Genomic DNA, 23,457 nt, shown 5'->3' on the forward strand with positions numbered 1-23,457 from the left:
CGTCCTAAGTCCCTAAGGGGTTAAAGGGTATTTCCAAGCTTTTAATATTGATGACCTATCCTCAGGATAAATCACCAATATCAGATCAGCAGGGGTCAGACACCTGGTACCCCCGCTGATCAGGATAAATCATCAATAACAGATCAGCCGGGATCAGACACCTGGTACCCCCGCTGATCAGGATAAATCATCAATAACAGATCAGCAGGGATCAGACACCTGGTACCCCCGCTGATCAGGATAAATCATCAATAACAGATCAGCAGGGGTCAGACACCTGGTACACCCGCTGATCAGGATAAATCATTAATAACAGATCAGCAGGGGTCCTACACCTGGCACCCCCGCTGATCAGGATAAATCATCAATATCAGATCGGATGGGGGTCCGACACCTGGTACACCCGCTGATCAGGAAAGATCATTAATATCAGATCGGCGGGGGTCCTACACCTGGCACCCCCGCTGATCAGGATAGGTCATCAATATCAGATTGGCGGGGGTCCGACACCTGGCACCCCCGCTGATCAGGATAGGTCATCAATATCAGATCGGATGGGGGTCCGACACCTGGTACACCCGCTGATCAGGAAAGATCATTAATATCAGATCGGCGGGGGTCCGACACCCGGCACCCCTGCTGATCAGGATAGGTCATCAATATCAGATCGGATGGGGGTCCGACACCTGGTACACCCGCTGATCAGGAAAGATCATTAATATCAGATCGGCGGGGGTCCTACACCTGGCACCCCCGCTGATCAGGATAGGTCATCAATATCAGATTGGATGGGGGTCCGACACCTGGTACACCCGCTGATCAGGAAAGATCATTAATATCAGATCGGTGGGGGTCCTACACCTGGCACCCCCGCTGATCAGGATAGGTCATCAATATCAGATTGGCGGGGGTCCGACACCTGGCACCCCCGCTGATCAGGATAGGTCATCAATATCAGATCGGATGGGGGTCCGACACCTGGTACACCCGCTGATCAGGAAAGATCATTAATATCAGATCGGCGGGGGTCCGACACCTGGCACCCCCGCTGATCAGGATAGGTCATCAATATCAGATTGGCGGGGGTCCGACACCTGGCACCCCCGCTGATCAGGATAGGTCATCAATATCAGATCGGATGGGGGTCCGACACCTGGTACACCCGCTGATCAGGAAAGATCATTAATATCAGATCGGCGGGGGTCCTACACCTGGCACCCCCGCTGATCAGGATAGGTCATCAATATCAGATTGGCGGGGGTCCGACACCTGGCACCCCCGCTGATCAGGATAGGTCATCAATATCAGATCGGATGGGGGTCCGACACCTGGTACACCCGCTGATCAGGAAAGATCATTAATATCAGATCGGCGGGGGTCCTACACCTGGCACCCCCGCTGATCAGGATAGGTCATCAATATCAGATTGGCGGGGGTCCGACACCTGGCACCCCCGCTGATCAGGATAGGTCATCAATATCAGATTGGATGGGGGTCCGACACCTGGTACACCCGCTGATCAGGAAAGATCATTAATATCAGATCGGTGGGGGTCCTACACCTGGCACCCCCGCTGATCAGGATAGGTCATCAATATCAGATTGGCGGGGGTCCGACACCTGGCACCCCCGCTGATCAGGATAGGTCATCAATATCAGATCGGATGGGGGTCCGACACCTGGTACACCCGCTGATCAGGAAAGATCATTAATATCAGATCGGCGGGGGTCCGACACCCGGCACCCCTGCTGATCAGGATAGGTCATCAATATCAGATCGGATGGGGGTCCGACACCTGGTACACCCGCTGATCAGGAAAGATCATTAATATCAGATCGGATGGGGGTCCGACACCCGGCACCCCCGCTGATCAGCTGTATGAAGAGAAGGCATGTGCCGTCTCCCCTCTCTCTTCCTGCTAGCCATAGACATGGCAGCAGCGAGGAGCATGAAGAGAGACAGGAGACGGCAGGGACTCACTGCGCGCGCCTTCTCTTCATACAGCTGATTGGCGGGGGTGCCGGGTGTTGGACCCCTGCCGATCTGATATTGATGACCTATCCTGAAGATCATTAAAAGCCCGGAGAACTCCTTTAAGATAGCCCCTCTATCCACAAGATAGGGGATAACTATTAGATCAGTGCGGGTCTTACTGCCCGGCCCCCACCAATCACGAGAACAGGGATCCACTAGAAAATGAGAGGAGCTGTCTTTCTGATTAGAGCATAGCCGCTCCATTTATTTCGTGGGGCTCCACGGGGTACAAGGTCCCTGTTCTTACGACCAGTGGGGGCCCCCTATGTAATAGCTATCCCCACAGGATAGGGGATAACTTAACCAGAATACCCCTTTAAGTCATGCTGTCCCATAGATGTCTGACAACACAGGGCGCAGATTGTACATACATCTGCTATACGCTATGCATTGATTGGCGGATCAGCCCGCGACTCTCCTGCTTTCTAGGTGTTTGGCGGATGACAGGCTTGTCTGTTACCTTACAATATAAAGCACCCAACATAATGATCAGTCATCCAGAAACAAGCAGCGTAATCACAAGGGAACAGAATAAAACAGATGGCGTTCTCCGCATTGAGAAAAGCATGGCGTTTGTTTGCAAACCTGATGTTCAGCATTACATAAGAGACACAGACAAGAAAAAACACTCAAGGCAAATGAAAATGACACAGCGCAGCTGCACACACAGGTGTAGTAGAGATGAGTGAACCATATGGCACAACATCTAGAAATATCGTGTTACCAAGGATTCTGTATCTGTGCAGGTAAGGCTTCGTTCACATCTCCGTTTTGGAGATCTGGCGCAAATGCCGCTGTTGGCCGAACAAAAAAACAAAAAACGTTGCATGGCAACAGTTTTTGTCTCTGGCCGAAACCAGGCATTTATGCCAGAAAACGAACGGATCACCGACTGACCTCACTGTAGTCGATGGGGATCTGGCGGTGAAGTATCCTGTGAGATGCGGCGGGCCGCTTTGTGCAGGAAATGTGAATGAGACCTAAACTGGTCACAGATATTAAGAATATTTTTAGATGAGAATTTAATTTTGTTAGGAGTTCAGAATCCCGTAAACCCATGAGATTATTAGTGATGCCAATGGTGGAATCCATGCACACGGCCATATTAAACATCAGTGCGCATCTGTAATATGGCTCCCGCTGAACAATACGGGTCCACGATATAGAATGACAGCATACTGCCTCACAACCTGTAGTATGGAGGTATTCTGTCCTACAATAAGGTGTTCTGCTCACTACCATTACATGCCTATTAGTCCTTGATAAGGCACAAGGTCCTCACAAAGTTAAAGGGGATGTCCCACAAAAAATATTCTACAGTTTTCAAACCAGCACCTGGATCTGAATACTTTTGTAATTGCATGCAATTCAAAATTTTGTATAGCTACTGAGTTATTCAATAAAATGTATCTGCATAGCGCCACCTGCTGTTTGTTTTTTTCTCATTTCTTTGTCCTGCTCATTAAGATGGCTGCACATGCCCAGTTTCATCCTTCAACTGCCTCCTGAGCCGTAATAGGGAGACCTGAGACACGCCCCCTGAGCTGTGATAGGGAGAGCATGGACACGCCCCCTGAGCTGCAGCAGAAAAGACACGCCCCCTGAGCCTTCAGCTTGATATAAATCTAGCAGAGCAATAAATGTGGAGATCTCTGGATCCATGTGAGGTACAGGGCTGGTTCTAGCTTTGTTAGAAAGAGATTGTCCTGTACTATATGATGTCTGATTTACATTTTTTACATTAATCGTGGGATAACCCCTTTTAAGTATAGGACAGGTTGTGATGCCACTTTTCTTTAAAAAACTTGACCCCCAAGTATATGGTCAGTTCAAATTCTACATATCACAAGTGATTCTGGTACAAGCAAAATATTTTATCATCCTTAAAGGGAAACTCCGACATTGAAAATGGAGTCCATCTGCAGGCAGCATTTCGTAGAGCAGGATTTTCTGAGTAGATTGATATACTGTATATATCTTTATAGGAAAAGATTCAGTAGAACTTGTAATTTATTCATGGAAACATCTGCTCCTTCTACACTTCCTGTGGGCGGTCTTACTGTGTGACTGACAGCCTTCTCTGTGTGAGTGACCACCCTGCGGGCTCCTCTGCCCAGCAAGAGAAGAGGTTTAACAGAATAAAATAAAAAAGTTACATTGAATCTTTCCCCATAAAACTATATATCAATCTGCTCAGCTCCTCCTGCTCTATAACATGCTGCCTGCAGATCGAACTTCATTTTCATCATGACACGTTCCTTTTAATACCACTCAGAATAGAGATATCAGCCAATAATCAGACGTGAATGGGATTTCAAGTGTAAAGGCATTTATCCAATGCTCATTCCACCATTCAGTGCACTCAAAGGAAGCGAAAATCCCGAAAAATTAGTGTAATGTACTATGAGTTAAAGGTAGGGACCGCTCCACTTGTCACTTCTAATCAGATCAATCTGCCAGTGTTTTGCTACAGTTATTGGAAATTGCTACAAACCAGGACACTCCAGGGTCCATTCACACGTCCGTAGTGCATTGCGGATCCGCAATACACCCGGCCGGCACCCCCATAGAAATCCCTTTTCTTGTCCTGAAGATTGGGGCCCCACTGCAAAAATGCGGATGCGGAGAGCACATAGTGCACCCATCATCCATTCAGTCCCCACAGAGAATTAATGGGTCCGCACCCGTTCCGCACAATTGCGGAACGGGTGCGGACAACACTTGCAGACTGTGAATGGAGCCTAATATATCACAAATATCGAAGTACTGCCCTGCCAGGAACTTCCTTCTCAATGATCGTAATACTGAACTGCAGTTTGTGGCGTTACTTGGCGGCATGACCATTTCTACCCAGCATAGGTTCTGCGTGCCTCCCACGAACACGTAAAAAACATATAACTCTCACTATGTACAAAGTCTCTCGCTGCACGCAACAGTAAGAAAAGTGGGCTTAGCTATTTAAAGGGGTCCTCGAATACATTATGCACACCTGCTCCCCGGCACCCTTGTCGCTCCGGATCCCTGCAAGACCACCGCTAAGGGTGCTTGTCCCCATTGCAGCCTGCTATTGGATGCTCTCCCCGCCGCAGAGAGATGCAGCGGTGGCCGTGCAGGTATCCGGAGCGAAGCGGATGCCGGGGAGCAAGTAAGTATAATGTATAAGAGGGGCTCGGGCATTGGGGGGGATATTATAGGGGTTGGATAACCCCTTTAAGGGTAGTTACAATGACTGACATGAACATGTGGGGAAGAAAGGGGAAGGAGAGGTCAGTTAAAATGTTGATGGTAATAACAATGGTTTGTAGGCTGAGAAGGAGACTGGGATATGCAGGAATAAAAGATCTGGAATAAAATACTTTTCTGCATGTAAGGCCTCATGCACACTACCGTTGTGTGCATCCGTGGCCATTGTGCCGTTTTCCGTATTTTTTTCGCGGACCCATTGACTTTCAATGGGTCCGTGGAAAAATCGGAAAATGCACCATTTTGCAGCCGCATCCGTGATCCGTGTTTCCTGTCCGTCAAAAAAATATGACCTGTCCTATTTTTTTGACGGACAACGGTTCACGGACCCATTCAAGTCAATGGGTCCGTGAAAGAACACAGATGCACACAAGATTGGCATCCGCGTCCGTGATCCGTGGCTGTAGGTTACTTTCATACAGACGGATCTGAAGATCCGTCTGCATAAAAGCTTTTTCAGAGCTGAGTTTTCACTTCGTGAAAACTCATATCCGACAGTATATTCTAACACAGAGGCGTTCCCATAGTGATGGGAACGCTTCTAGTTAGAATATACTACGAACTGTGTACATGACTGCCCCCTGTTGCCTGGCAGCACCCGATCTCTTACAGGGGGCTGTGATCCGCACAATTAACCCCTCAGGTGCTGCACCTGAGGGGTTAATTGTGCATATCATAGCCCCCTATAAGAGATCAGGGGCTGTCAGGCAGCAGGGGGCAGACCGCCCTCCCTCCCCAGTTTTAATTTCATTGGTGGCCTCCCCTTACTTAGCAATATTAGAAGCATCATACTTACCTGCTGCGCTGTCTGTGATAGGCCGGGAGCTCCTCCTACTGGTAAGTGACAGATCATTAAGCAATGCGCCGCACAGACCTGTCACTTACCAGTAGGAGGAGCTCCCGGCCGGTCACAGACAGCGCAGCAGGTAAGTATGATGCTTCTAATATTGCTAAGTAACCATGGCAACCAGGACTGCAGTAGCGTCCTGGTTGCCATGGTTACCGATCAGAGCCCCAGCGATTAAACTGGGACTCCGATCGGAACTCTCCGCTGCCACCGGGGGGCGGGGGGGGGGGAGAGGGGGGGCCGCACACTGTGCCACTAATGAAAATAATACAATAGAGGGAGGGAGGGGGGGCCGAGGGGGGCCGCACACTGTGCCACCAATGAAAATAATACAATAGAGGGAGGGAGGGGGGGGCCGCACACTGGCCACCAATGAAAATAATACAATAGAGGGAGGGAGGGGGGGGGGGGGCGCACACTGGTCACCAATGAAATTAATACAATAGAGGGAGGAAGGGTGGGCCGAGGGGGGTCTGCCCCCTGCTGCCTGGCAGCCCCTGATCTCTTACAGGGGGCTATGATACGCACAATTAACCCCTTCAGGTGCGGCACCTGAAGGGGTTAATTGTGCGTATCATAGCCCCCTGTAAGAGATCGGGTGCTGCCAGGCAGCAGGGGGCAGTCATGTACACAGTTCATAGTATATTCTGTGTGTTAGAATATACTGTCGGATATGAGTTTCACGATGTAACTCAAATCCGATGGTATATTCTAACATAGAGGCGTTCCCATGGTGATGGGGACGCTTCAAGTTAAAATATACCATCGGATTGGAGAAAACTCAGATCTTATGGTATATTAACTCCTGACTTTACATTGAAAGTCAATGGGGGACGGATCCGTTTGCAATTGCACCATATTGTGTCAACGTCAAACGGATCCGTCCACATTGACTTGCATTGTAAGTCAGGACGGATCCGTTTGGCTCCGCACGGCCAGGCGGACACCAAAACGACTTTTTTTTCATGTCCGTGGATCCTCCAAAAATCAAGGAAGACCCACGGAAGAAAAAACGGTCACGGATCACGGAAAAACGGAACCCGTTTTTGCGGACCGCAAAAAAAAAACGGTGGTGTGCATGAGGCCTAACAGGAACAAGGTGAAATTGTTCATTGGAGGTACAATTTAGTAAAACTACAAATGTCACTTAAAGCAATCTACTTAAATAAGCACTCCAAAAATCTTTATTCTCTGACCTGTTAGAAAGGTACATGATATAAATTGTAGTGAAGGTAATTTTCTTACCAGTGACTTTATTTGTGAGTTACCGTATAACCTCCCTTCTGATCCTCAGCTGTGTAATGGGACCCACATTTTGATCTCCAACTGACACAGGACAGGAAGTCAGTTACTTCTCTATTCATTCCAATGAGACTGACATTGAGGCTCCCATAGGAATACATAGAGAAACTGGCTTCCTGTCCACACATAAGATGCTGTGTTAGTTGGAGAGTCAGAGTGTTGGTCACATGACACAGCTGAGCATCAGAAGGGAGGTTATAACTCACAAATACAGTCACTGGTAAGAAAATTGCCTTCACTAGAGTTTACATCATGTACCTCTCTAACAGGGAACCGATCAGGTTACAAATCAGCTGTGGCATTTTAGAGAAAACATAGTTTGGAAATGAGCCGGGAACAAAAAGAAGATTCACTGGGCTGGCTTCACAGGTCTCTTCCTATTTGTGTAGGGAGCTGGCCGGGAACAAGCCGACGGATAGCCACCCCCATTAATCTTTTTCTCATTCTCTGTCTGTAACCAGGGAGCTTGTTGGCATTTGTGCTGCCCATAGTTCAGGCAATATAAACCGTCTGACAGGTTCCCTTTAAGATCAGATCCTGACCAATTCCTAACAGAAAAGGCATGACTGGACACAATGTCTTCTTTTTCTGATACATTTATATGATGGGTGGACTTCCTCTTTAACCCCTTCACTACCAGTGCCGTACATGTACGGCTCTGGAGCGATGGGCAAACATGGCACCCACTCACGCAAGCAGCGGGCATCATGGCTGGCGGGTCTCCGCTGTTTCAAACAGCAGAGACCCGCGGCTAATGACTGCGACCAGCAATAATGCTGATCGCAGTCATCAAAGCCTTTAGATACTGTGATCAAGTAAGATGACGGCATCTAAAGGCTGAAAAACCGGCATCTTACCGGCATCCTCTGCAGCCAATGAGGATGCTGGTAATTGATTTTAATGTGCTGGGTGTTGCTGAAGAGACCCAAGGCATTAAATCTGCAATTCTTATTTTGGCCAGCAGGTGGCAGGCTAACATAAGAAATGAGCAATTCTGAACAATTAATTCATGTAAAAAATCCATGATTGTTGAGAATTAAAAAAAAAATTGGATTTTGTAGGCTCAAATATGGGCTTCAAGATCATAAAAAAGTAGAAAAACAGTTAAAAAAGATATATTCAAATTTTTTTTAAAAAAAGTTTAAATCACCTCCTTTCTGTAGAATAAAAAATTAAATACATAAATAACAAAAAATATAAACATCATGGGTATCACTGCAACCGAAAATGGCCATACTATTAAAATAAAAAAATATTTTTCCAATATGGCAAATGGCGTAACGGAAAAAAGGGTCAAAATAGCCAATTTGCCATTTTTTTCATCCCTTTTCTTACCCAAAAAATGTAATAAAATGTGGTCACAAAGTCACACACATATACAGATTGTCCTGCAAAAAATGAGCCCCCCACATAGCCCAGTAGATATAACTATAAAAAAAGTTGAGGTCAGAATATGGTGAAATTAATTTTTACACTATTTAGACATAAAAAACCTATACATATGTGGTATTGTTGTAATCGTACTGACCCAGAGAATGACGGGCACAGGTCAGTTTTGCTGCAAACCTGACGCCGCGGGAACACCACATTTGGAATTTATTTTTCACTTCCCACTACATTGTACTGTATGTCACATTAAATGGTGGCACTAGAAAGTACAACTTGTCCCGCAAAAAATAAGCCCTCATACAGTTATGTGAACAGAAAAATAAAATAGTTATGGCTCAAGGAAAATAGGGAAGAAAAATGAAAAAAAAAAAAAAAAAACTCTGGTATCCTAAGGGTTAATAAAAGTGTGACAGCCAAATATTCAGAAGACCTGTGACCCTCTAATAGATACAGATCTATTTCTTTCGCTATCGTGAATACTGCAGCATTGGAAAATTATTCAGCAGCAGAGTTACTCTGTTCAATATTTTACCAAGAAGAAATCGTTACTCATCTCTTTCATGTCTATGAACATAATGCTAATGGGTTTGGAAACGACTGTAATTAGTATCTTCCACTCATCACCGGCTGCTGATGTTCCTGTCAGGATCGCTGCTCTCCAACTTTCCACCGTTCATCGTGAAGGTCTCTGACAACTCCTACATTCTGTACTTCAGGACCGATAAAACCCTCCAGTTCACAGCGACAGAAGCTGCTTGAATTTACTACGGTGAAATGAGTTCAACAAGTAGGCACGACGCCGTTCCTGCCAGAAGTGGCCTCATTTCTCACTGCGGCAACACCCCAATCTTAGGCTGCTTTCACACTTGCGGCAGCCTTTTCTGGCAGACTTTTTCGGTGGGGGAACAGCCTGCCGGATCCATGCTACCGCAAGTTCACCGTGCCGCCGGAAGTCTGCTCCGGCCCTATTCACTATAATGGGGGGCGGACCGGAGGCCAACATGACGAGAGGCGGCCGGAATAAAACTACAGCATGCTGCGTTTTTTGTCTGGCCGCCTTTCGGCATGTTTGCCGTGCTGCAGCCGGATCTCCGGCCCGCCTCATTATAGTGAACGGGGCCAGAGCGGACTTCCGCCAACATGGTGGACTTGCGGTAGCTGTTCCCCCGCCGGAAAAGGCTGCTGCAAGTGTGAAAGTAGCCTTAATTATTCCCCCAGAGCTTCATGAAGACCTACGTTCAATTTGTGCCAGGGACACAACTAGCTAAAACGTAAGGGAGACTTTCTAACCCAACCACAACCAACCTCTGGTGACCACCATTAGGACAGGCCATCAAAGAGTGATTGGTCAGGGCTCTGACCTCTAGGACCTAATCCCATTGCCGGACCATCGTGGTTACTTCAGCGCCATTCTAACCACACATGTGGCTGTGCAGTGAACAGGCAGCAAGCTATAGAGCAGGAGGAGCTGAGCAGATTGATATAAAGCTTTATAAAGATTTGTACTTTATTCATTTAAATCTTTACTCTTTCTATGCTCGGGAGTCCAGCGGGCGGTCCTACTCTGCTGTCTGAGCGTCTTCCCTGTAGGACTCAAGAGAATCACAAAATTACCCCATAAAATGTATCCTCCAAATTGAAAAAACCCTGCAGTTCGCCTCCTCTCTCCCTGCACAGGAGCAGAACTGATGCCCAGACAAGGGCGATCCCACTGTCTTCTCTGTTCTCCCTGTGTTACGCTGATCTTACTGGGGTATCCAGGCAGAAGACATGGGGTCAAGTACAGGTGCAGGGAACGATATGAAAAATCAGACTGTGATGATGAAACACCGTAGTTCAGTCAGTCACTGTTGTTCCAATACATGTTAGGTTAAAGGGGTTATCCAAAGTCTAAAACATGCCCCCCAATGCCTGGGCCCCATGTATACATTATACTTACCGGCACCCACGTCCCTCTGGATCCCTGCACGGCCACTGCTGCATCTCCCCGTTGTGCAGATTAAAACATCTGGCGGCCGGAGGGGGGGGAGGCGATAGCAGCCAATAGCAGTCCTCGACGTGTACGAGCCTCCCTAGCGTCACCCGCAATACTGGGGAGACTCCTCCCGTTGCGGCCTGCTATTGGCTGCTCCCCCGTCACCAGATGTTTTGCGGGGATCAGTAGCGATGCGGTTGCCAGGGAGCGGGGTAAGTATAATCTATATGAGGGGACTGGGCATTGGGAGGCATGTTTTAGATAACCCCTTTAATGGAACACTGTAGAAGATGCTGAGATACCGTCTAACATTAAATCAGTCATACAAGCCCCAGGTCCAGTCCATTGGTAAGTGGAGACACTGTAGGAAATATCAGACAGCATCTACCGTTACATCGGTCATGAGACCATCAAGTCTGACGCGTTTCCCCCGAGACTGTCAATCTTCTGGGGTTCATCAGGGACTCTAAATGCACAAACAGATGAAAGACACTAGAGTCACTAGTGGGTTAGATGTGCCCCTTCCCTATCTCTAGGGTGTATAGTCGGAGTGCTACCAATACGTCCGCTACAGGATGTTAAATGGTAAAATCCACAAGCAATTTCAGGGACGGCGCTAATTCCAGCAGTTAAGACACAGTGCAGACTCGACACTCAATCCGGCAGGTAGCTGTTCACAGTCCACTCCTATGGACCTCTCCTGCAGCGTCTTGCCACCAACCGAAACTTTCAATAAATGACACCAGTACCTTCACAAAGAAAAGAAGTTTACAATTTTATTGTACTTACAAAATTCACGGGGTAAAAACCATATTCATAAAAAACGCGCCCGACCCGGGTTTCGCCTTAGGCTTTCGTCAGGGGCTGAGGGAATGAACTCCCACAGATCGGGTGTTATGTATCCTTCCGTGATTGCTCCGGAACAACACCCAACTTCCGTTATGTCCGGAGGGAAGGTAACATATATTAAATCAAAAACACTTTAAAATCATCACTTATGTAAAATGACACATCTAATAACACTCATAAAACCACGATACATTTCCAATACAATATTAACATACTGTTCGCATGGACAATATTTAAATGTTTGCATGAACTACGCAGCTTGCACATTATGACATACAGGCTGCCTCAGGCTGGGTTCAGACCTGAGCGTATTCGATATGCGCGATTTTTACAGGCGTTTTTATCGGGCGTTTTTAATGGGTGGAAACAAGCAAACGCCCATTTAGGCGCGTTCCCGCTGAAGTCTATGGGCGGGAAAGTGCGACAATACGCCCCAAAGAAGCTCTTGTACTTCTTGAGGCGTAGGGCGTTTTACAGCGCGTTCGTACGCGCTGTAAAACGCTCAGGTGAGAACCATGCCCATAGGGAAACATTGGCTTTTGCCTGTTGAGCGTTTTACAGCGCGTAGGAACGCGCTGTAAAACGCTCAGGTCTGAACCCAGCCTTAATGTCCCATTCAATGTTAAGGCCATGTGGTAGGAGGGTGCCCATCTCATATATCCACTCTGCTTCTCTTTTATTTATTTCTTTTACTGGGTCACCCCCTCTCCAATGTCTACGCACCAATTCAACAGCGCAGAATCTTAAACCAGTGGGATTTTTTTGGTGCACTTTTTTAAAATGGGCCGAAACACTATGAGTCTCCAGACCTTTCTTAATGTTTCGGACATGTTCAGCAATACGGGTTTTTAATTTTCTTAAACTACGACCAATATATTGTACTTTACAGGGGCACTCTAACAAGTAGATGACCCCCGCTGTTTCACATGAGCGGTTCCCTTTTATTTTACACTCCTTCTGTTTTTATGTTGATATCACTATACTTTTATTGATGTTTCTTTTATCTTCCTTGGCCCTGTTTTTGCATCCCACACAAAATCCGCACCATGTGAAAACGTCCCGAAGAATTATGTTACTTTGTGTTTCAAAATAGTCAACTTCAGTACAGTTGCGTTTGATTCGCTGTAGTTGCCCTTCGCCTGAAGAACAGAAGACAGGGAGGCATCGGGGACGGACGGCGCATGCGCAATTCACTCACAGGATCGCGCTTCAGTCCGCGCCTAGACGGATATAGGGGCACTGGGGTCTGCATTATGGGGGCACTGTGGTTATTACTGATATGTTTTGGCAGGAGGCGCGCCTGAATAGAAGACAGGGAGGCATCGGGGACGGACGGCGCATGCGCAATTTACTCACAGGTTCGCGCTTCAGTCCGCGCCTAGACGGGATCGCGCTGCTACTTAGACCAACGGCGCATGCGCCGTCAGTACAAGCGCGGTCCCGGCGACTGAGCCGGGTGTCAGTTTCACTAGTTAGAGGAGGGGTTAGGGCAGGGGAGGTACGGCCCGGAGTGAGGGAAGGGCTACCCCCTTGACTTCCACCGTGACTGCAGGAGCTGGAGACAAGGACTTTATAAGTCGTTTTATTCATCAATATACATCCCAGGAAAGCGGGACAAGAATGCATTTAAACAGAATGAGCATAATCTATAAGGTACTAGTAATAGTTTATTAGGTGAAATCCTGGTGAAAGGTTCGCTTTAACTCCGTATACGATAAGTAATGCAATATATGTACACAGTGACTCCACCAGCAGTGAGTGCAGCTCTGGGCTAAAATGCAGGATGTAAGACAGTATCAGGCTACTTTCACACTTGCGTTTTTGCTGGATCCGGCAGGGGTCAGCAAAAACGCTTCCGTTACTGATAATACAACCGTCTGCAGTCGTTATGAACGGATCCAGTTTTATTATCTCTAAAATAGCCATGAAGTCTCTAAAACCATTGTAAGTCAATGGGGGACGGATCCGTTTTCTATTGTGTCTGAGAAAACTGATCCGTCCCCTTGACTTGCATTGTGTGTCATGATGGATCCGTTTTTCTCCGCATCCCATGACCGAAAGAAAACTGCAGCTTGCTGCGGTTTGCTCTCCGGTATGAGAACACAACCAAATGGAACGGAATGCTTTTTGGAGCGCTCCGTTCTGTTCGGTTACGTTTTGTCCCCATTGACAATGAATGGGGACAAAACTGAAGCGTTTTTCTTCGGTACTGAGACCCTATGAAGGATCTCAATACCGGAAAAGAGAAACGCTAGTATGAAAGTAGCTTTAGTTTAAGTAATGCAATATATTTAGAAAGTGGCGTTTTCCAGTCATTAGGATGATGACAGGACTGAAGACACGGAGGCTTTTCATCCAGTTGTAAATTTTTCTTACGACTATGTGGTCTTTATGTTTTATCATAGGAAAGGAGATTGCTGTGCCAGAGACAACTGCACAGCGGGAGTCTCTGAAATGAGAGATGTCTCATTGATCTTAGGTATTCGTGAGACAGCTCAGTGTGAACACCCAGCAACCAACTTCTTTCAAATACTAAAGAGATAGTAATATAGGGCATAAGAGTTATAGTCAGTACCATGTCTTTATACTGGTCGATAGTCCTTTTTTCTGTTGCAGACCCCTGCACAGGCATAAATAATACATTTCTACCTCCACTAGGGGGAGATTAGGAGCACACAGTACACTGTTTGTACATTGAACCAAATGACACCACAGTATGCAGTATGCTTCTAAGCTCCCCCTAGTGGTGGTATATTTGTGATATTTACTTGATGGCTATGCAGGGGATTATAAGCTCTGCAACATAAAAATGCAGCTCCAACCCATATAAAGATGTATTTAAACATGGTTTCACAAAGAATTTTCGATCTATTAATATACTGTACTGTAAGTCGTAGAAGCCTGGAAAACGAAGCAAAATAAAGCAGAACTCTGAAGTGTGCTTCTCACATGATCTAGCACCCTTATCTACCTTCCTATTTCCCTGGGTGTCCTTCTATTGCCTTGCAGGCACCTAGGTCCCCAGTGCACTTACTTCCATCATGCATAGTGAGGAGACACATAGGATCAACACCAGGTGTCATGGTGTGGGGCGCCATTAGCTACCATCTGGTATTGGTGGAGGGACCACTGGCCAGTCTTCGGTATGTCCAGGACATCATGGAACCAATTCTACCACCTTTTTTGAATTAGGAGACATGGTGTTCCAACAGGATAACATCCGTCCAGGCTACACAACATTTTCTTCAGGGTATCCAGCAGCTCCCCTGGCCAAGTCAATTGCCAGATCGCTCTCCCATCGAGAATGTCTGGGATGGGGAGATGGATCTCCCATGTAAAGTAGCCAACAACAACCTTGGCTGAACTATGGGCAGAAAGTGCTTGGAAAGACCACAGGAGGATATCCAGCATCTGTATGACCGTCACCATGCCAGGGTGGCTACCTCTATCACAGCAAGGGGAGATGCCATCCAATATTAAAGTGACCCTGCCTCATCATGTACTGTGCTGTAGAACCCAAAATAAAGGGGGCACCACCTTGTGTGATCATTGACCAAGCACCGATAGCAGTTATAGAGGGCTGCCGATAGGCACAGGCCTACATTGGTGAATCCGTCCCTGCTTATGGTGGAAGTGCACCCAGCTACGACAGGAGGGGACTAGTTAAAATCGAACCACATGAAACGCTTTCTGAACTAAAATCCATTGACAACCATTTCCTGAGCCGCACTCCAATCTCCGAGATTAAAGTTCATTCACAGAGTGGAAATACTTCTAAGAGCGGGATGACTCAGGCGGCCATTAGAAAATAAAACTACACTGGATCAATCAGTGGCACTGACGAGACAAAACGCCCAGGATACATTTCTCTCTGGGCTTTTCAGACTGGAAAGGTTAAGTGTTTTATTGGCCCTGTATCTCCATCTTCAAAAGCTTCTCATATAACACAATATTTATACCAAACGAATTCTATATAGGAGGTTCACAGCATGCCAACTGATCTGGGCCAGATTATAGGGAGGGCACATGAAGCACTTGCCCTTGGGCCTCCACCACCTTAAATACCTAGGGGCCTCCTCCATTGGTTGGGGGTCCTATCATCCATGATCCAGCCCTCGCTTTAAGGAAGGTAAATAGTGGCATCATACTAGCACATTCCCAATAATTGCCCAGAGCAAAGGTGCTACAAACGTTCTTTAGGTGATTGCGTTTCCACTGAATAGGGTCTAAGGGTCTGACCGATGGGGTCTGACAGTGGGGAGTCCCACTGATAATGAGGTCCTGTATCCCCCATATGGAGTGCCGAGCTGCACACAGGCCATGTGACCACTAAACGTAACGGGCCTAGGAAGAGGCTTCAGCGCTCACTGGAGCACAGCAGCCTCTTCCAACAGCTTGTCGGGGGAAGATATTGATGACCTGAGAATAGGCCAATAATATTGAACTCCCTGAAAACCCCTTTAACCCGACAGGGCTCTATTTACCTGGCTGCTGCAGTGTTGACATCACATCAACATGTGACCAATGCAGCCAATCACTGGCCTCTTCAGTGCACTGCTAGATCAGTGACTGGCTGCAGTGGTCACATGTTGTCGACATAATGTCACCACTGCAGCCAGTTAAACAGAGCCCTGTCGGGAGAACTGAAGTGCGGGCGTGGAAGCTGTCAGGTAAGTAATTATCTATTCTTTATTGCGGGTGGTTGTTCACATGTGCTTTTTGGTTTCCTCTTGAAACTGGACAACCCCCTTTAAGTAAGGACACGGCCTGTTTTGGCTTTAATGGAAATCTGTTGTGAACTTTATGTTGCCCTCACCAAAGATGAATCAGGTGGTGCCAGAGAAAGGCCCAGCATATTCATGAGCTCCCTACCCATAGAAGAAAACGATCAACCAGTAGCAGATGAGCGGAGAGAAAGGAAGCTTATGAGTAAGCTAGATTCTTCTCTGACGTACAAAGCCAGCATTAAAGGGAACCCGTCAGCAGGAAATGTACTGTTGCCCCAGGCACCGTGCCTTGTAGGGCTAGCTCAGCTGACTGTAATGATACTTTTCACTTAGCGATCTGTTGCTTCATTCTGGAGGAAAAGGACTTCTAATCCATATGCAAATGAGCAGTTCAGTGCACCGAAGGCGGCCCAAGCCACTCTCTGCACCCTTGCTCCTCCTACTTCCTTTGCAAGTCCCTCCCTATTCTTCCTGTTTGACAGGGCCAGGCAAGATGACTCTGTAGGAACCTGGCTCTGTCAAGCATGAAGGAGAGGGAGGGGCTGGCAGAGGAGAGCGGCGTGGGCCCCCGCTAAGAGACATTCTGAATGACATAACGTTTTTATTTTTGGATTGCCTTTTTGTGAGGTGATTTGTGTTTTTTAAAGGATAACTGTCATATTTTTTATTTTTTTGTTAAAATGTAGGGCAAGTGATAGGTAACAATTTTGCAATAGACTTTATTTAGCCAAAACGTTTATTTTTGGTAGAAAACTGGGGCTGAAATGGCCCTTAGCAGCACTCTTCAAATGAGCATTGCTAATAATTCATGAAGCAGCAGCCGGCTCACTGCGCACAGCGCTTCTACTTCCGGCGGCTGCTTCATGAGTTATTATCACAGGGATCGCAGGTCAGTGAATGTAACGGAGCATTAGATTGCATAGAAAGGGGGAATATAAGTGTAATTTTAACTCCTAAGACTCCTGTGCCCACCCTTCTGTCTCCCAGGGAAGCACAGGAGGCAGAAGCACAGCCCATCTCCCCTTTTCTAATAGGAGACGGATGGCCCTTAGCAACGCTCATTTGAAGAGTGCTGCTAAGGGCCATTTCAGCCCCAGTTTTCTACCAAAAATAAACGTTTTGGCTAAATAAAGTCTATTGCAAAATTGTTACCTATCACTTGCCCTACACTTTAGCAAAAAAAATATGTTATCCTTTAATGGTGCATATAACTGCTTGGCCAAATTTTATTAAAGAAGAAAAAAAAAATCAGCACATTTCCGCACATTTTTTTTTACTTTTTAAATATTGCACTGTTCACCCAGTGATATAAATAACAAGTCACCTTTATTCCACTGATCATGTACAATTACGGAGATTCCAAATCTGTACAGAATGGTTTTACTAATTTTGCACAATTAAAAAAAAAAGATATTGCTTTTGTGTTTCCAGATTCTGAGCGCCACGACGTTTTAAAGCCCCTTTCACACGGGCGAGTATTCCGCGCGGGTGCAATGCGTAAGGTGAACGCATTGCACTCGCACTGAATCCGGACCCATTCACTTCAATGGGGCTGTGCAGATGAGCGGCGATTTTCACGCATCACTTGTGCGTTGCGTGAAAATTTGCAGCATGTTCTATATTCTGCGTTTTTCACGCAACGCAGGCCCCATAAAAATGAATGGGGCAGCGTGAAAATCGCAAGCATCCGCAAGCAAGTGCGGATGCGGTGCGATTTTCACGCATGGTTGCTAAGGAGACGAGGGATGTATGACCCGGGACCCCATTTACTTATTTATTTTCCATTATAACATGGCTATAATGGAAAATAATAGCATTCTTAATACAGAATGCTAACTAAAATGTCAATTGAGGGTTAAAAAATAATAAAAACATAACTCACCTCATCCACTTGATTGCGCAGCCGGGATCCTCTTCTTTGTTCTTTTTGAAGGACCTGCAAAAGGACCTTCGCTGACGTCATCAAAGGTCCTTTTGCATGTCCTGAAAGAAGAAGAAAGAAGAGGATCCCGGCTGTGCAATTAAGTGGATGAGGTGAGTTAATTTATTTTTATTTTTTAACCCCTAAAGCCACATTTTAGTTAGCGTTCTGTATTAAGAATGCTATTATTTTCCTTATAACAATGTTATAAGGGAAAATAATACAGTGAATAGACTTTAATGGGGTCCGGGGGTTGCTCATCCCTATCATCTCCTAGCAACCATGAGTGAAAAATCGCACCGCGTCCGCACTTGCGTTGCGTGAAAAACGCAGAATATAGAACATGCTGCGATTTTCACGCAACGCACAAGTGATGCGTGAAAATCACCGCTCATCTGCACAGTCCCATTGAAGTGAATGGGTCTGGATTCAGTGTGGGTGCAATGCGTTCTCCTCACGCATCGCACCCGCACGGAATTCTCGCCCGTGTGAAAGGGGCCTTAGGATTGACATAGCTATTTTTTTTTCAAACAGCGCCACACTTGTCCACAGGCTGTAAGCGGTAATGCAGCTCATCCTCATTCAGTTCATGGGAGCTGAGCTGCAATACCAGACACAACCCGTGGGGGAAAAAGAAAAAAAAAAAGAAGCCGACATGTTTTTCTAATCCTAGACATTTCAACACTCTCCCATCTGGACAAAACCTACAGCAGCGTTCATTATCATCTGCCAAGCTTAAGAATAGAATGACAACTACAGTGTGGACTGACACACTGGAAAATCAATAAAAGAGAAGAAGCAAATGGATGTAACTTTTTTCGTAGCCATATGCCATTAGCGGTCTACGTCAGAAACAGAGCTAAATTGAATACTGAAAGTCCTTTTCTGCTTTTATTATTTATTTATTTTGGGGGGGGGGGGTTGTTTTTTCTTTGAATAGTGGATAGTCGCTTAAAAATATAACATTTTGTCTTGTTCTTTTCATTCAGAGCTGGCTAGGTTGATAATGCGGGCAGTGCTCTCGCATCCCTCCAGGCCAATTACAGAGATGAAACATCATTTTGAGAGAGGTAACAGGAAATTGACTTTTGATAGATAATTACTAAGCAGAAAAATACTCCCACATACTATACTCAGCCGTAACAATCGCCGGCCCGATTCAAGAGCCCGTCAACACTAGAGGAAGCTATAAAAGATGGTCTGCAGTGAGGGGGGAGAGACATGGAGGGCACCTGAGCCGCATGACAAGTGCTGCCATATCCCTGGGGACACGGAGGAAGACAACGCTTCACTGTATGTTATTCCAGGTTAATAAGAGAATTAAAGGGAGATACATTGTATCACCAATATTCATAAAACCTGAAACTGATACATATCCTTTAAATCTGATTGACATTATTATAGGGGCGGCCATTTCACCTGAGCGGCTGTTAACATTCAGACATATGCTTTAAAGGGGTTTTCCGAGATTTTGATACTGATGTCCTATCCTCAGGATAGGTTATCTGTATCTGATTGGTGGAGGTCCGATACCCGGGATCCCCTCCGATCAGCTGTTTGAGAAGGCTCCAGCGCTCCTGTGAGGTATCAGTATCAAAATCTCGGTAAACCCCTTTAAAGCTCCCACATGGACCATAGGAACCTGTAGTCTGGAGAAGACTCGTTGACTGCTATAGGAGAGTGTTGTGGGCATGCTCTGTGACCGCTGCACAGATGGTTGTGAAGGGAGAGGGGGCAAGAGGTGAGCTGTGCGCATTACTTATTGTGAATGGTGGACCCTGTGTTATCTATATATAGGTGTGGCCTTTCATTGTAATCCTGGCCACGCATAGACATTTTTTTATTTTTTTTTCAAAGAAAAAGAAAAACTACCGTATATATAACTTTGGTATTGCTGTAATCGCAGTGACCCACAGAATAAAGCTGCCATTCAATTTTAGTACACGGTGAACACTGTAAAAACGACCCCTCAAAAAACATTGCCACAATTGGGATTTTATTATGTTTTAACCCTGCAAAGATTTTTTCCCCATTTCTTAATGCAAGCTATGGTGCCAATAAAAAATAGAACTTGTCAGACACAAAAAAATAATAATAATATGTGAACATAAATAAAAAATAAATGATGGCTCTTGGAAGGCAGGGAGGAAAAAAAACTAAAATTAAATAATAAAAGTAGGTTGTGTCCTAGAAGGGGTATTGGGAGGTGTATGCAGATCTGTATGCAGTGAGCTCCCCCTAGTGGTGGTTGCAGGTAGTCAGAATTGTATGGCTGTGTGAAGGTAAGCGGGGGATTTGGAGTCGTGGAGCAGGAAAAGATCCCTGATCCTTACAAGCATACGAGATACAGAATTTTAGCTTTTCTTTAACAAAATGACAAAGGAAGTATAACAATGGTACACAAGAGACAACACACTACAGCGCCAAAAAGGAAGATTTAACCATAATTCACACCCAGAATATCAATGAAATAGGGGGAGGAATATTAGAGAATCCAATTTTTCGCGGCACATCCCTACGAAAGCACACTAAGGCCTCATGCACACGACCGTTGTGTGTTTTGCGGTCCACAAATTGCGGATCCTCAAAACACGGATGGCGTCCGTGTGCATTCCGCAATTTGCGGAACGGCACGGACAGCCATTGATATAACTGCCCATTCTTGTCCGCAAAACGGACAAGAATAGGACAGGTTATTTTTATTTTTTTCCGGGACCACGGAACGGAGCAAAGGAGGCGGACAGCACATGGAGTGAATGCGGACCAAAACAACATGTGCATGAGGCCTAAGGTTGAGATCACACCTGGCGAGTCCACTGCGGATTTTTCGCAGATCGGCAGGGAAACCATTGCCGCATGCAAATCAGCAGCGGCAAATCTGCAGTGTTTATGCAATTTGTGGACATGACAATTGTAAAGCAAATTATATTTAAGGGGGCGGGGGTCTCAGAACATGAACAGTCAACAAGTACAATGAGTTTTAGTCCCAGACACTGATAAGTTTCCGCTTACAATTCCCTTTAAGAAGGGTTGGGCATATGGCGGCACAACTTGTTTTCTTTTTGTTTCTTTTTTTAATAAAGCGCAATCATTGCACAATGAAAAGTTCTACCACCCTGTGCTTCCATTTCTTACCATCTTCAAGACAGAGCAGGCAATTATTGGGAACGAACCGTTCCTTCCCAATAATTGCCTGCTTGTCAGAGGAGGTGAGAGCTGCCATTACATGCTGCAGCCACCTCCACTGATCATTACTGTCGTCCCTCGTCCCCATAGAAAAGCATTGTTTCTGGGCAGCGGATCCTTGTTCACACAGGACGATCTGCTGCCCAGAAACGATGACTTAGATGTCTGCACCAGCCATGCTTTCTCTCTGAACCAGGGTTTGCTCGTCCATGGGGCGACCGGCGAAACCTTCACACAGGGCAAGGCAGGGTCTTTCCTCTCATACTCACAGTTGGTCCTGCAGTTCCACAATGATGTACTCCAGCTGCTCCTTCTCCAGTTTGTGGCTCAGTTCTGTATCTTTAATCCTCTGAAGTAACAATTTGTTTTGAGTCACAGAATCTGAGAGCTGAGCTTCCCTCAGGCGGACCAACTCCTCAAGGTAACCCTGAAAAATCAGAACAATGCTGGGTTAACCTAATCGTGTGAACATATCGTGCTGGCTTAAAGGGGTTCTGCCGTCATGGTTGTGAAAAATGACATCATATAGTATGTGTCTTTTCAGCAGCAGCTCTCTCCCTATCACAGCTCAGAGTGCATGTCCTTTCTGCTGCAGCTCTCTCCCTATCACAGCTCAAGGGGCGTGTCTCTTTTCAGCAGCAGCTCTCTCCCTATCACAGCTCAGAGTGCATGTCCTTTCTGCTGCAGCTCTCTCCCTATCACAGCTCAGAGTGCATGTCCTTTCTGCTGCAGCTCTCTCCCTATCACAGCTCAGAGTGCATGTCCTTTTTGCTGCAGCTCTCTCTCTATCACAGCTCAAGGGGCGTGTCTCTTTTCAGCAGCAGCTCTCTCCCTATCACAGCTCAGAGTGCATGTCCTTTCTGCTGCAGCTCTCTCCCTATCACAGCTCAGGGTGTGTGTCTTTTCCACTGCAGCTCTCTCCCTATCACAGCTCAGAGTGCATGTCCTTTCTGCTGCAGCTCTCTCCCTATCATAGCTCAGAGTGCATATCCTTTCTGCTGCAGCTTTCTCCCTATCACAGCTCAGAGTGCATGTCCTTTCTGCTGCAGCTTTCTCCCTATCACAGCTCAGAGTGCATGTCCTTTCTGCTGCAGCTTTCTCCCTATCACAACTCAGAGTGCATGTCCTTTCTGCTGCAGCTTTCTCCCTATCACAGCTCAGAGTGCATGTCCTTTCTGCTGCAGCTCTCTCCCTGTAACTGCCACAGCTTCTAACTGGCAGTTGAAGATTGAAACCAGCTCAGTGAGGTGGACGGAGAAATAAGGAAAAGAACAAACAACAGGTGGCGCTATACAGATACATTTTATTGAATAGCTTAGTGGCTATGCTAAATTTTTAATTATATGTGTAACGGATCTCCTGGCACCCCGACCGGGTACCTCCGTTGATGGATGCTCCTAGTGCTTGCCGAGGACTCCAAGCACTCCGCTCTACACCAAAACCACCACAGGAACAGGAACAACTCTTACAAGAGCTAATAGTATAGCCAGGGGAGTATAGCAAATCTTCAGCGTATAGCAATCCCCAGTGTCGATCAGTTACCAAAACACCAGCATCAACATGATGAAGGGTAAAAAAGGAACTCTTTATTGAACACACAAGCATTGACTTATACACATTTTCCAACAAGGTTACCACCCCGTGGACCTGGTTGGGAACTGAGGACATGACCTAGCAGCCAATCCTTTACAGCTTTACAGTAAAACACTCCCATACAAAATCCTCCCCTCTGCCTGTGATACAATTACCTTACACAATGGGTTGATGTAATTATCACAGGCAGGAGAATACACAATGTCTTCTGTCCCGGAGACAACCGAGGAGTAATTCAATTATCTCTCAGGACAAAGGGAAATCGCCAATACAGACGTGGGGACAATAGGACAGACATCACTATTCAAATATACAATGTCCCAACCATTACAGTAACATAGACATTTAACATATCCCCAGATGGCTTGGATCTGAGCGCCCGATATATACA

At 46.3% G+C, this 23,457-nt stretch overlaps 1 protein-coding gene across 2 annotated transcripts in view; it reads right to left on the reverse strand.

Moving 5' to 3' along the window:
* Positions 1-23,457, reverse strand: part of RUNDC3B (RUN domain containing 3B) — a 158,953-nt gene that overhangs the window by 43,961 nt on the left and 91,535 nt on the right. For both annotated transcript variants that reach the window (XM_040434539.1, XM_040434540.1), the window contains exon 8: positions 21,743-21,900. In XM_040434539.1, the coding sequence (XP_040290473.1) occupies positions 21,743-21,900 (158 nt within the window). The remainder of the gene's footprint in view (positions 1-21,742; positions 21,901-23,457) is intronic.

This window comes from Bufo bufo, chromosome 5 (genome assembly GCF_905171765.1).
Source record: "Bufo bufo chromosome 5, aBufBuf1.1, whole genome shotgun sequence".
NCBI lineage: Eukaryota > Metazoa > Chordata > Amphibia > Anura > Bufonidae > Bufo > Bufo bufo.